Source organism: Amblyraja radiata, chromosome 3 (genome assembly GCF_010909765.2).
Source record: "Amblyraja radiata isolate CabotCenter1 chromosome 3, sAmbRad1.1.pri, whole genome shotgun sequence".
In the NCBI taxonomy this organism is placed as follows: domain Eukaryota; kingdom Metazoa; phylum Chordata; class Chondrichthyes; order Rajiformes; family Rajidae; genus Amblyraja; species Amblyraja radiata.
Genome location: NC_045958.1, coordinates 75,442,498 through 75,456,717, shown reverse-complemented (window position 1 = coordinate 75,456,717; position 14,220 = coordinate 75,442,498). Strand labels below are relative to the sequence as shown.

Genomic DNA, 14,220 nt, shown 5'->3' with positions numbered 1-14,220 from the left:
ATATATTCCATGTAATCCTTCTTACAAATTAGTGATAAGGATTGTAAACAGCTGAATGCTAAACAGTGATCCTTGAAATACTCCAACAGCCTGCAATACTGCAAACAAACCATCTCTTCCCACTGTTTTTCATCATTAACTCAGTGTTAATCACTACCATTAGTCCTAACCTTGTGCAAAAACATTTATGCAGTGGCTAGTCAAGTAAATTCAAATAAACCCTATCTAATTGTTCCCCATTATCTACTTTGATATTGAACAGGCAAGTGCAGGGCTACAGGGAAATACCAGGGGTCAGGGATCAATTGGTCCAAGCATGTTTATTGCTGACAATACGTATACTGGTGAACTATACAGCAGGGTTTGCACATGATACTCAAGCCTCATGTACAGGAAACAACATTAATTAATAAATAATCCAATGGAAGACCATTTAAAATTTAGAAGGAACAACTACAGGAATTTCACTCCAACTTCTCCAAAACATCGCAACGATTGTGGGAAACTAAAAATTATTAACATAAACTGAGAATACCGGAAATACATAGCAGGATAGGCAGTATCTGTGCAGAAAGAAGCAGAGTCAACAATGGTGAGAATAGAAACATAGAAAAAATAGGTGCAGTAGGCCATTCAGCCCTTCAAGCCAGATTCGATTCAATATGTTCATGGGTAATCATCCAAAATCAGTACCCCGTTCTTGCTTTTCCCCCTTATCCCTTGATTCTGTTAGCCCTAAGAGCAATATCTAACTCTTTCTTGAAAATATCCAGTGAATTGGCCTCCACTGCCTTCTGTGGCAGTGAATTCCACAGATTCACAACTCTCTGGGTGAAAACGTTTTTCCTCATCTCAGTCCTAAATGGCCTACCCCTTATTTTTAAACTGTAACCCATGGTTCTGGACTCCTCCAACATCGGGAACATTTTTCCTGCATCTCGCCTGTCCAATCCCTTAAGAATTTTATATGTTTCTATAAGATCCTTATAGAGGGATAAGCATTGGCCAGGACACCAAGGAGAACTCCCCTTTATTTCTAGGATTGTATTTTAGGATCATGTTGACTCCCATGAGAGGGCAGATGGTGCTTCATTTTAATATCTGTCTGACTGTGCTGCCTCAGCAATGCATTGTGACCATCAGCCCAACTTCTTGTATCTGACTTTCTTGGCTGAGACTGGATCCATCGATCTCATGGCTCGGCAACAACGCCACAGCCCACGGAACCAGGGCCTAGAGCTTTGGAAACTAGAAAATGCTGGAAATTCGGAGCAGATCAGTGGATAGAAAGAAATAGAGTTAACAGTACAGGGCAATGGCCTCTCACCAGAACGTCAAAACAAAAAAATGTTTTAAGTTGCAGGGAAGGTGGAGGGGTAGCGAGGGAGTGCCTGTGATGGAGTGAGACCAGGAGAGATTGAATGACATGGAATCTAGGTGAGTGAGGGTTTGGTGAAGGTTTCTTAATCATCATTGATCTTTCTGGAGGAGATATAAATTGAGGGAGTTGAGAGAAAATATAGATGAAAGAAAACAATATTGGAAATGTGAGATGCAGAACGCTGCAGTTAGTAGAATTTTTTTCAGGAACAGTTTTACAGTTTTGATTTCATTACATACATAAAATCAATCTTAGTCAATTATAATATCGCAGAAACAAAACTCCATTGACAGGAATATAACACTGCCATCTGTCTTTTGGCTGGCTACAGTATTATAATTATCCAGTTCTGTAACAAATACTGAATCTCAAACTTTCCTTTCATTTCAAGCTCAGCTGTGTGTCATCACCACCCAACTCTGTGTCCATTTTCACAAATACAATTGCATCTAATTCTGTTTTATTTTAGAAAGAATGTCAGGATGCCTTGCTTTTTTACTAGTTTTTGCTTTTCTAATTGTGTTTTGCACTAATATCTTGCTTCTTTGCGGTATTTTTTTCTTTTTACTGCCCTGCAGAATTTTTATGTGCATTTTATTTATGATTTATGTTTTGTGAGCTTGTCTGAGCGCCTATTGTGCTGCTGCGGGCAAGATTTTCAATGCACCTGTACCTCACTGCACTTGTGCACATGATAATAAATTTAACTTGTAAGAGCAGAAAAAAAGATTCAGAAAAGATGATATTTAAGGGCAAGGGGAAATGAAAGGAACTGGGAAAGCACAAAGTGCTGGAGGAACTCAGCGGGTCAGACAGCATCTCTGAAGAATATGATAGGTGACATTTTGGGGCTAGACCCTTCTTCTGAAGTAGTCCATGACCCAAAACGTCACCTATCCATGTTCTCCAGAAATGCTGCCTGATCTGCAGAGTTACACCAGCACTTTTTGCCTTTTACTGTAAACCAGCATTTGCAGTTCATTGTATGTACATCTTGAAGGAACTGGGGTTTTGTTTCAAAATTAGGCCAAAGAAGATTACAGGAGACAGAATCACAGTTTACAGCATGGAGGCTGTTCAACCCAATCATGTCTGTGGCAACTGAGATACAGACAGGCAGCCACTTCCCACCTCCTGTGGGTACAACACTTCAGGAGACTGAGCATGTGATTAAAATGCCTGAGGGCTTCTGCCTCCATCATCTTTCCAGACAATTTCCAGACCACACCAGATCTGAGTGAAAACGTTTCTCCTAAATTTGCCTATAAAACCCAGTATAGCTTTTCTGTAAGTAAATAAGGAAAGATTTTTGTGTTCACTGAATTTTCAATGGTGAGCAGTTGTTTACAAGGCAAGTTGCAAAGACATTGAATGCTCTACCAGAAGCAATGGCTCTTACAATGGTAAATATTATGAAAGGATTCATTGTGAGAAGTTTGTGAGCAATTCCTTCACGTGGTGCATGTGAAAGGGATCTTTCTGTGCAAAAGTGCCACAATTCCTTGCAGAACGATTCCCTATAAGTTCCGAACAATGCGGCAGTTATAAATTAACAGTTACTAACATAAATAAACGAATGTGTGACAGTTTATTTAAAGAATCTGAATTGATAGGTTCTAAAAAGCACAGCCTTCCAATGTAATAAGCAAGCAATCTTAAATTAAATCTAAACAGAACGCTCTCCCTCCACTTTCCTGCATAAATACAGAGAGCCACTTCCAACACCCCAGCACAATTTAAGTGGAAAAATCTTTTGAAGAAATAAGCATTTCTGGAAAGAGTTCTCTTCTGAATTCTTCCATTTTAATCATCCCATACAGCTGGTCCAAATTCTGCCCCTTCATTCTGGAAACTCTTACTTCAGAATCCAGTAATCTCCCAGGGTAATATATTTTTTATGTTGAGAAATCTGACATGTAAATATATATTACTGTAACTAGAATCTGTCTGAGACACCAGATGGATTCTCTCAGGCACTAACCCTGCAGACATCCAAAGGCATTCCAGAGAGAGGGAAAAATAATCACCCTTTGCCAGTGAAGCATTTACAAAGTCTGTGCAGAGTCAGGGAATGTTAGATCTTAAAATGCCATTTTAGATATTAAAAATATACTTGAAAGCAAGCCCATCGACAATAAATCATAGACACTAGAAATCTGAACTGAAACATGAAACATTATAATAGTGCATCACAGCAGTTAATGGCAGATTGGTTATTATTTAAGACAGATGAATTAAATTGGATTGTGCATTTGTACAGTTCTTTTAGTTAAAGTGAATGGCACTATACTAGTGGTGTGTCTCGTATCATAGCACCAGAGACCTGGGTTGTATCCTGACCTTGCACGTACGGCACAGGTGTTCCCTTAGCCACTCTGGATTTCACCCACATTGCATAAACATGTTGATTGCTGGGTTAATTGCCCCTGGTAAAATGGTTCTACGGTGTAGTGAGTAGTAAAATGAATGTGTGGGAGAGGGTGGGAGGAGTTGAAGAGTTTGTTTGGAGAATAACACCGGAATAATGATGGATTGGTGCGTGTAATGCGATCTCGGTGGACCAAAGGGCCAGTTTCCATACAGTTCATGGACCTAGTTCATGTTCATAGAGTTAAAGAGTCACAGCATGGAAGGGGCCCCCTCAACCCAACGCATCCTAGTTGACCAAGTCAAAGCTAGACCCATTTACCTACATTTGGCCCATATTCCTGCAAACCCTTTCTTTCCACGTATCTGTCTAAATATACTTTACATATCGTTATTGTACCTGCCTTACATATTTCCTCTGGCAGCTGGTTGCGTATACCCACCATCCTCTGTGTGAAAAAGTTACCTCTCAGGTTCCTATTAAATCTATCCCCTCACATTTTAACCTTCTTGATTCCCCTACCCTGGGAAATAGACTCAGTGTATTAATTTTATCAATATCCTCATGTTTTTTTACACTTCTATATGATCACGCCTCATCTCCTGTAATCCAAGGAATAAAGTTCTAACTGGCCCAGCCTCACCATATACGTACACTGTAATGGCCCTGTCCCACTGTACGAGTTCATTCAAGAGTTCTCCCGAGTTTGCCCTGATTCAAACTCGGAGATTTACAGTAATGGCCGCTCGTATGTACTCTGGGCTCTCGTGGACATTTTTCAACATGTTGAAAAATCTTCACGAGTCTTCCCGAGCTTACCGTGTTTCCAGAGTACCTGCAGTTAGCGTTACGAGCCGCTAAGAGACGTCCCGAGCTCCGACGTAACCGCTACGTACATTCTACGTGCTTCCACGAGTTTGATTTTATTTAAAAACTCGGGAGAGCTCTTGAATGAGTTCGTACAGTGGAACAGGGCCATAACTCTGGCCCTCGAATCCTCGCAAAATTGTAAATCTTCTCTACATCTTCTCAGCTTAATGATATCTTTCCCATACCAGGGTGACCAAAACTAAACACAATACCACAAGTGGAGCATCACCAATGTTATAGATAACTGGAACATAATGTCCCAACCTCTTTACTTAAGTCCCTGACTGATGCATGCCAATGTGCCAAAAACCTTCTCTGCTCTATAACACTATGAAGCCACTTTCAGAGCACTATGTGTTTGTTCTCCTAGATCACTTTGCTCTACAACACCCCTCAGGTCCCTACCGTTCATTGTGGAGGTCCTGCCCTGATTTGACTTCCCAAAATGCAATTAGCCATTCCTCAGCTCACTTGCCCAGCTGATCAAGATCCTGCTGTAATTCTCAAAAAAAACATTTTCACTGTCTGCAATACCACCTATGTTCAGATGGACGATTTTATTGAAGTTTACAACGGATTAATATTTTACTACTGTCAGATTCGATCAAGTTATGAGTACTTTTACAATCTTTGATTAAATGAACACTTGCTGCCAACAACTGTGTTCGCTGCACACCAGGAAGGAAATAGCGGCACAAGCAAAGGTGTAAAATTGACTTAGAAGATGTTATCAAATCTGAGAGGATATACTGTTGAACAGACTACAATCCTTTCTGCTGGAAAGGCGGCGGCTAATATTGATATATTGCAATCTGTGGTAGGTAGATGTGAAGATATTTCCACGCTTGAGCGGAGATCATAACTTGGATCCATCAACATAATATGGGTACTAATGAGATATCAAATTGATAGATGTAGAAAGGGTAAACCGAGAAAGAGAAAGCTTCTATTTCCTTCAGCAGAGAGGTCACCAACTCCAGGGACATAGATTTAATATGACGGCACATTGGTGCAGCTGGTAGAGCCACTGTCTCACAGCGCCAGAGACCCAGGTTCCATCCTGACATCGGGGGCCAGCTGTGTGGAGTTAACATCTCCTTACATACCCTGGGTGGATGATCTCCTTTGAGGTTTGACAGGTGCCTTCCTCATTTCCAATGCAAGGTATATCTCCCAAGAGTGTGCAGAACATCTAATGTGCCAATCATTACAAGTCACCCTTCAGCATTGCTAAAACTCGAGCAGACTCTGCCCTCACCATTTACATCCATGACAAAACAGACCAATTCAAAGGGAAGATTTGGACATGTCCCAAGTCACCAACCAAAATGTGTAACCAAGCAACTGCAGCCCACTTAGACTAATAACTCTGTGGCGACTCTGTTTATATTCTAACTTGCAGCAGGTCAATTTTTCCACAATAATAATCATTTAATCTGTAGTGTCATTGAATTGGATTGCATGGAATAAGACATATAAATCAGATTGGCATCTCTTTGCTGATTAATCTCATAATGGTAGTGCTTTTATTAGACCAAGAAGGGCCGGTATGCATATCATTCCTTGTTGTTTGTATCTATGGTGGATAGTTGTCCAATAAGCTTCCTAAGCTGTTGAAAGGCCGGGCTGTGTTTGATTTAATTATTTTTTAACTTTTAAAAAGTTAGCAATCTTTTGTAATATTAAAGATGAGACAAATGAGAAAATCTAGTTTTTAACTTTTTAAAGCTATACCAGCATGTACCACCAAACACCCCCCCACCCCCCCCCCCCCTGCATCGGCCACATTGGGCTTTTTTGGGACATGAGAACCACAGACAATCCCAGAACTTAGAGCCCTACTACAACTGCCCTACAGCAGGTGGTGATGAGCCACCATCTTGTGGCTAAAGGGATCAGGGGGTATGGAGAGAAGGCAGGTACAGGATACTGAGTTGGATGATCAGCCATGATCATATTGAATGGCGGTGCAGGCTCGAAGGGCCGAATGGCCTACTCCTGCACCTATTTTCTATGTTTCTATGACTAATGTAGCAGGACTAGAGTTTTGTTCTGATCTGTTGATTATTGGATGACTTAGCTCTATCTATTCAATGCTGCTTCCCACAGGATTGCCGCTTCAGCCGATTGCCACATTTTTAGATAGGTCTAGCAGTGTTCTCTGCACGCACCTTGTGCTCCTTATCGAACCACTATCTCAAGATTTACTTCCTTGACCAGGATATCCCATTATATCCCCACGTGGCATTTAAGAATTTTATTTGGTAATAATCCTGTGAAGCAAGTTTAATGGCACACTTTACAATGTTCAATGTGAAGCGTGGTAATAAAAAAACTCACCTGAAATGGATGCGAAGCTTTAATATTCACCTTTACCAAATTCCAGGTGTGCATCGACTGATTAGATCGCCACAACTCCTCATAATGACCGATTCTGTCCTTGGTGTAGACCACAAATAAAGTGGAATATTTCTGTTCAAGTTGGTAATGGAAGGACAGACATCCCGAGAGGACAGAAATTGTCATTGGAGACAACAACTGAGCTACTTCGTGCAAACGCATGGCATAAATAGAGTCAACGTACATATAGTGACCTGAAAGAACAAACCAATTGTCAAGGAGTTTATGAAATATTCTTGACCGTTTTACAGTAATCTACAGAAACATGTTTGTACCACAGTGGTTTATATTGAGTCTAGACATTACTCTACGCCATTATCTTTCAATGATAAAACTGCACTGTGGGTCACCATAACATTGTTTATGATTATTTTATAAAGGGGAAGGACTTAAATGCAAGGCCACAGATTGCATAGCAAGGTTTACCTGCATAAAGCTATGCTGAAAGTGACATTATTAGTGTTGCATGTTCTCATAACTGTCCAATGGTAGATTAACAAGTGTAATCATTGCAGCAGGTCTTAAAAAGAGTTCCACGATATAAGCAATATGAGCAGCACTCTTCCAGCTAGAAGAGTGGGCTGTCACTGAATGAATGGGTATTGTAATGACGGGAGATTCGGGAGTGGAGATGGGAGAGACCTCCCATAGGATCAGAGGGACAATCAGTGTCCATGGGTGACAAGTTCAATGCGCCGAGGGAGCTATAAAGATACAGCCAGACTCACCCAGATTGGGGGCGTTATCTCCTGATGCCTGCTCTGCTTGCTCTTGTGGCCTGCAGTAAAGGAAGATGAAGCTTTCTCTCCCAGAGGGTGACCTCACTGGTAGCAGCAGTGAGCCTGAAACTGTGCGAGGTGGCTGAGCAGCAGCACCAGGATGGAATGATCTGGGCTCTTGTACGTTGCAAGTAACTGTGACCTTGATCTCCATGGATAGTAAAGTCGAGGCAGATATGTGAGGCCGTGTGTGAGGTAACAGGAGATCACTGATATCAGTCGGGACAAAGAATGCTATTCGATTGTAGGCCAATTGAATAGGAAGACCTCAGGAGAACACTTAGTTCTCCTGTCAGTGTTAGTAAGAGCTGGTTATTCTGTGAGTAACTAAAAAAATCGGGCAGGGGAATTTGAAAATCGCTCTGTGGCTGGACTTTGTATCTTGAGCTGCTCTTTACATTCTAATATCTGCCTAGAATAAGGGGTTGATAGTTTCCGAGTAAATTGAAGACTTATAATCTTTCAATGAAGAAGGAGGACATTTGACCTATTGTGCTTTTGCTCAATCATCCAATTTACCCCAATTCTTTCGCCACAGTCCCATATTTTTTCCCCTTCTTTCCACCAACTGTTTAAGCGAAGGTAGACACAAAATGCTGGAGTAACTCAGCAGGACAGGCAGCATCTCTAGAGAGAAGGAATGGGTGACGTTTCGGGTCGAGACCCTTCTTCAGACCGTTTCAGCTATCCTATTCCCTTTCACAATTTACTGTAATGTAGAACAGTACAGCACAGGAACTTTGGCCCACAATGTCATGTCGAACATGATGGAAAAAACAAGCTTTTGTCTGTCTGAACATGATCCATATCCTTCCATTCACTGCATATCCATTAAACCGATCCAAAAGTCTCTTAAACACCATTATTGCAACATCTTCTGTCATCCTTTCATGCAGCACTGATCAGATCACAGCCGGTCACCGTATTAAAAATATTCCCCCTAATTTCCCAAAGGATCTTTTGTTTTTGGTCTGGTATACCTTAATGCCAGCTGGTTAACAAAATCCACCATTCCAGTTATGAAACTGGAAACCTCTTTCAATAGCTGCAAACGTGTGATAGAGTAACAGCTGTGCATTATAATTTGCTTCCAAAGATTAGGTTCATTGACTGGAGCCAAATTTAGGAGACACAAGCAACAGAGCTACAAGCCAAGTTTTGGAAGTGGATTGTGCTGGCAGTTGCTGATACATCACTCATTATCACCAGCAAACAAGGATATATTTCAAACTCAGAAGTTTTTGGTGCCGATGTTCCAGTTTTTTTATTATTCTCAAAAGATTTGTCATAAAAATGTCATAGATATAGCAAGGAAAATAGCTACAAAGAAAGGAAACCAATCATTTGATGAAGTGTAATGATCAATTCCACACTCAATGATAGTTAAGTTTAAGAGTTGGTATTAATTGGTATATTATTGTCCCATGATATGTGTACCGAGATACTGTGAAAATCCTTGTTTCGCATGCTCTCCTGGCAAATCTTACCACGCATGAACATATCAGAGAATAGAAAGTAAACAGAAAGCAGAATATAGTGATACAGCTACAATTGAGGAGTTTTCCAGTAGTGGGGATAATCCATAAATAGTTATGAATAAACCCAACAGAGAATCCACATGAAATGCCTTCACCAAAGAGTGCTGAGAATAGCAAATACACTCCTGTAGGAAGGTGAATAGCAGGGATGTATTAAAGGGAAGCATGTGAAAGGAATAGTAGAATAAGTTGGTGAAATTGGGTGGAGATTTGCAAGAAGAGGCTTTTGTGGAACATGAACAGTGACGGAGATCAAATGGACTGGACACCCTGTGCCTGTGCTATAAAAAAACATATCATTTTCATGCTCTTTCTGTTCAATGTTCGTGCACTTTCTTTTGCCAACACTATCATCCATAAAGGAAACAGAACACAGTGCATGAATGAAAAAAAATTCTTCCAGCAAACGAGTACACAGGGCTGACTTACACACAGAGATTGAGATGAGCAGTACTACAACGCCGATGTTGGAGATTCCAAGGTAATATATCGCGCTTTGAACATAAACAGCCCACTGTCAATTGATAGCAAGATTAACAAGATTCATCGCTTCTAACAAGGAAAACTAAGTGTGTAAACGGCTTCTAATTATTCCCAGTTTCTAAACTGGACAAATTGATCGTTTCACCTTCCAACCAGCAAATTTGACTCTTCATAGAAGGACAGTGTGTGGGTGTTGATGTGCATTAGATCCCCAGAACTGGTCATGTGAATATCAGTCAATTCCTCTCCTTGCCTTCCACACATTCACCTGCATTGGAAGCCAATGTGCAAAGTTGAGTACAAATATAGGCAAATAATTTTGCACGCGTTCAGCACTTGTAGTCAATTGTGACAATTATTCCTCAAGAGGAGATTGATGGCTTTAAGAATATGGAAGACATTAAGTTGTTTCCACTTCTGTAGAACATGCAAAGTAGGGGATATAAATGTTAGATAGCCACAAATAAATCAATTGAGGTATTAATTCAGTCCAACTGGCCCATCCCTCTTCATCTTACCCTGTCAGCATAGTCTTTCCTTCCAGCATTAATGGAGATGCTTCCTCACAGCTCTCATAACATGTGATCAACCCTGGCCTCCGATGCTGGCTGTATGGAGTTCGCATGTTCTCTCTGTGACCACGTGGGTTTCTACCAGGTACCCCAGTTCCTTCCCACATCTGAAAGACTTGCAGGTTGTTAGGCTGATTGATCACTGTACATTGCCACAAGCATATGGTAGAATCCAGGAAGAGTTGATGAGAATGTGGGGAGAATAAATATGTGTAGGCTTGGTATTGGTTTCTTGTTGTCATATAAGTTTATAAGTTCATAAGTTGTAGGAGCAGAATGAGGCCATTTGCCCCCATTCTCCGGGTGAAGAGGTTTCTCCTGAATCCGCTACTAGTATTACTGACCGCACCTCATTTTGGTAACATTCTTCCCCGTATCCATTCTATAAATATTTTGTCATCTCAAAGACCTCCACCAATTTACCTTCCCAGAATGGAGAAAGGAAGTTTAAAACAAAAACAACATGTGCTACCAAGGTAGACACAAAGTGCTGGAGTAACTCAGCGAGACTGGCAGCACCTTTGGAGAAAAAGGATTGGTGACGTTCCATTCGGGACCCTTTTTTAGACTGAAAGTAGAGGGGAGGGGAGCTCGAGGCAAGTAAATGCCAGAACAAAGTAGAACAGGCAGCAGATGACCAAGGAAGGGTGGAGCCCACAATGGCCCATTGTTTGCTGAGGAAGAGATGCTATCGAAGGTATATCAGGATGCAAACAGTGGAACTGGTCGAACAACTGTGGTGGGGGTAGGGGAGGGCTAAACAAAACATATCAAACATGTTCATGAGGTAATGGGGTGGATTTATAACATTGATTGAAGCGGCAGCTGCATCCTTTCATGAAAGAAAAGGAATATTATGTCAGAAAAATCCAGTGAGTGGAGGAGATTTACAGAATACAAATGAGCTGTGTAAAATCAATTCCAGTTACTTACAGAAATGTGGATGGGGGAAAATAACCCATTATCTCCATTCTGGTTGAAACAATTGGTGCCCCAGTGTATACCCTGATGCTGCAACAATGGTGAAGACCAGACCAGACATTGAAACCAAATGGAACAAGAATTCCATGTCAGCTGAAACTCAAGCCATATTGCCCGCTGCGGGTTCAATTTACATCACGACAGTGCACAATACAATACAATACCATTTCTTGTCATTGTGTGTGAATGCATCCTTGAATCTCTGGAAGCTGTGGTGGGGTTGAGGCAGCAGTAAATCGCAGCTCTCTCTGGCAATTTTCAGAACAAAGTCATATGTCACGAGTCTCATTGTTATTCAATAAAGTTCAATAATCATGAAATAGCTTTTACCTAACAGGCACCAGAAGTGCACATTCCATTCGAAACAAAACAGGATGTGGTGGATCGGTCACCGGAGGGTTGCTTTGACTGGACTAATTGAGAACAAGCTTACTATGACTTCAGTAGGACAGTCTTGTGATGCAGCATGATTTTTATGTTGCCTGTTGTTCAATATTTCACAAGCACATGTCTCCATTTCCCCCACATATCCAAATTTACCATTTGTATCTTTGCTCACTTCAGTGGTTGTCACTTGAGAGAATGGACGTTCTGGGACCGTTCTCTTCTGGGTTGAAATGAATGACATGTAATCTTATTGAAATGCACTCAAGTCGTACAGGCTTGATAGGGCAAATAGCGTCAATATTTCTCCTTTCTGGGATATCTGGTCTCAAAATCAGGAAAGAAGTGAGAAAACATTTGTTCACCCAGAGGTAACTGGACTTTGGAACTCTCCACCCAAGAAGCTTGTGAAAGCAGGAGCATATTTGATGGACTTTTAGATACTACGAGAATCAAATGATATGTGGTAAGGTAGATCACCCGTGATCTTTTTGAAAGAAACACTCACAAGGGGCTAAATGGAGCAGAACTGCTCTTATTTCTTATGTTCCTGGTTCTGACGCGAAGAATTCAGGGTATTTCTGCAATTATTCAAAACAAAGATAACAGTCCTATGTTTGACTGCTTTCTTTGTCCCTCTAAAGTATTAATTGCATGACTGTATCACAGGTTATAATGACCCTCAAAGGTATTAGTACCACTTCCTAGTATGTGGCATCAAATATTGCAAAAATAATCAATTTGCCCCGGCCTAGTGGGCCAGCTCTTTGAATGAACGGAGAATGAATCCCATGCCCCTGCTCTTTCCTTGTAGCCCTGTAAATTCCCCCCTTTGAACATTTGGCCAATTTCCTTTTGAAAGTTCCTGGTGATTCTTCTTCAGTACCCGGACATAACGCCGACGGACGAGAAGCCGAAGCAAAGAAGTGGAAGGCAAATAACCGAAACGAAACAAAGCCGAAACACCAACTAACCGAAATGTTTGGATGCCTAAATGTAAACTAACCGAAAGGGCGGGAAGCCTAAAAGCCAACTAACCAAAATGCTGCATCGCCTAAAAGCAAACTCACCGAATGGCCGCTATGCTGAAACGCCACCTACCCGAAAGGTGGCGTCGCCTACAAGCCAACGAACCGAATGGGAGAAACCTGGACAGAGGAGCCCATCTTCCAGAAGCCAGTAGTAGTCTCCCAGAAGGGTCTTTAAGTAGGAGAAACCTAGACAGAGGAGCCAGTCTCCCAGGGGTGAGAAATGGACAGAGGAGCCCATCTCCCAGAAGCCAGAATAAGTCCCCAGAAGCCTAGCTAGAGCGAGAGGTAGGAGCCAGTCTCCCAGTCGCAGCAAAAGGCAATTGAGAGAGGCCCTTTGCTAGAGTTTAAGTTTAAAATGGATATCAGGGGAGATGATAAATAAAGTAAAGGGGGAGATGTAAGATCTGTAAAATGAAGAGGGAGATATAAAGTAAAGAGAGAGATGTGATGTCTTGGTACGTTATGTAATAAATGTAATATGTATATAATGTAAATACCAGTGCCTGTAAAGTCTTTAAAGTAAAGAGGGAGATGTGATGTCTTTGTAATGTAATATATGTAACAGAAACTCGTGCCTGAGCCTCGTGACTGAGGTCAAGTGATCTTCAAGATAAAAGGCAGTGATTGCAGAATAAACGGGCGATTGGTCCAGACCCCCGCGTCCATCGCATCACTGTGGAGGGATGAACATTGTCCCACACCTCCGCTCCACCCGACCCACAGTGGGAGAGTAGGGGCTGTCCTGAGGGATGCGCATCTTCGGCCGCTTACAACTTGGTGCTTTGGTTCAGATTGCCCAGTCACCTATGGCTTGTGTGGGAAAATGACCCCCACCTTCCCATCTCCACCGGTGGGAGGGTGGAGATCATTTTCTCACACAAGCCATAGGTGACTGGGCAATCTGAACCCAAGCACCAAGGTGTAAGCGGCCGAAAGTGTACAGCCCCCACTCTCCCACGGCCACCCTCCGCGGGCTGCGGGTCAGGTGGAGCGGAAGGTGTGGGACAATGTTAATCCCTCCACAGTGATGTGATGGACGCGGGGGTCTGGCCCAATCGCTGACAAGTCCCGCCCCCCGGCAACGTCATGTCCTTTATTTGACTTTTCTGTTGAGCGGCAGTCGGTTCGTTGGCTTGTAGGCGACGCCGCCTTTCGGGTAGGTGGCATTTCGCCAGAGCGGCCATTCGGTGAGTTTGCTTTTAGGTGACGCAGCCGTCATCTTCCATTGTCCTTTCAGACAGCGCAATCCAGATTACAGCAACTCACTTACAATAAAATTCTCCTCATCTCATCCTCTTGAATTTAAAAAACAAATCTGTGATTCCTAAATCTCTTGCTAGTGGATATCCTTACCTCTGGTCTAATTCATCAAGACTCTGAGATCCTTCAGAAATCTCCTACTTCAACATATCTGTCCCAATAAATGATACCCT

At 42.0% G+C, this 14,220-nt stretch overlaps 1 protein-coding gene across 1 annotated transcript in view; it reads right to left on the bottom strand.

The window, feature by feature from the left end:
- The window catches only part of mamdc2 (MAM domain containing 2), an 86,915-nt gene that overhangs the window by 31,709 nt on the left and 40,986 nt on the right, over window positions 1-14,220 (bottom strand). The window contains exon 6 of the mRNA XM_033018118.1: window positions 6,960-7,213. Coding sequence (XP_032874009.1) covers window positions 6,960-7,213 — 254 coding nt within the window. The remainder of the gene's footprint in view (window positions 1-6,959; window positions 7,214-14,220) is intronic.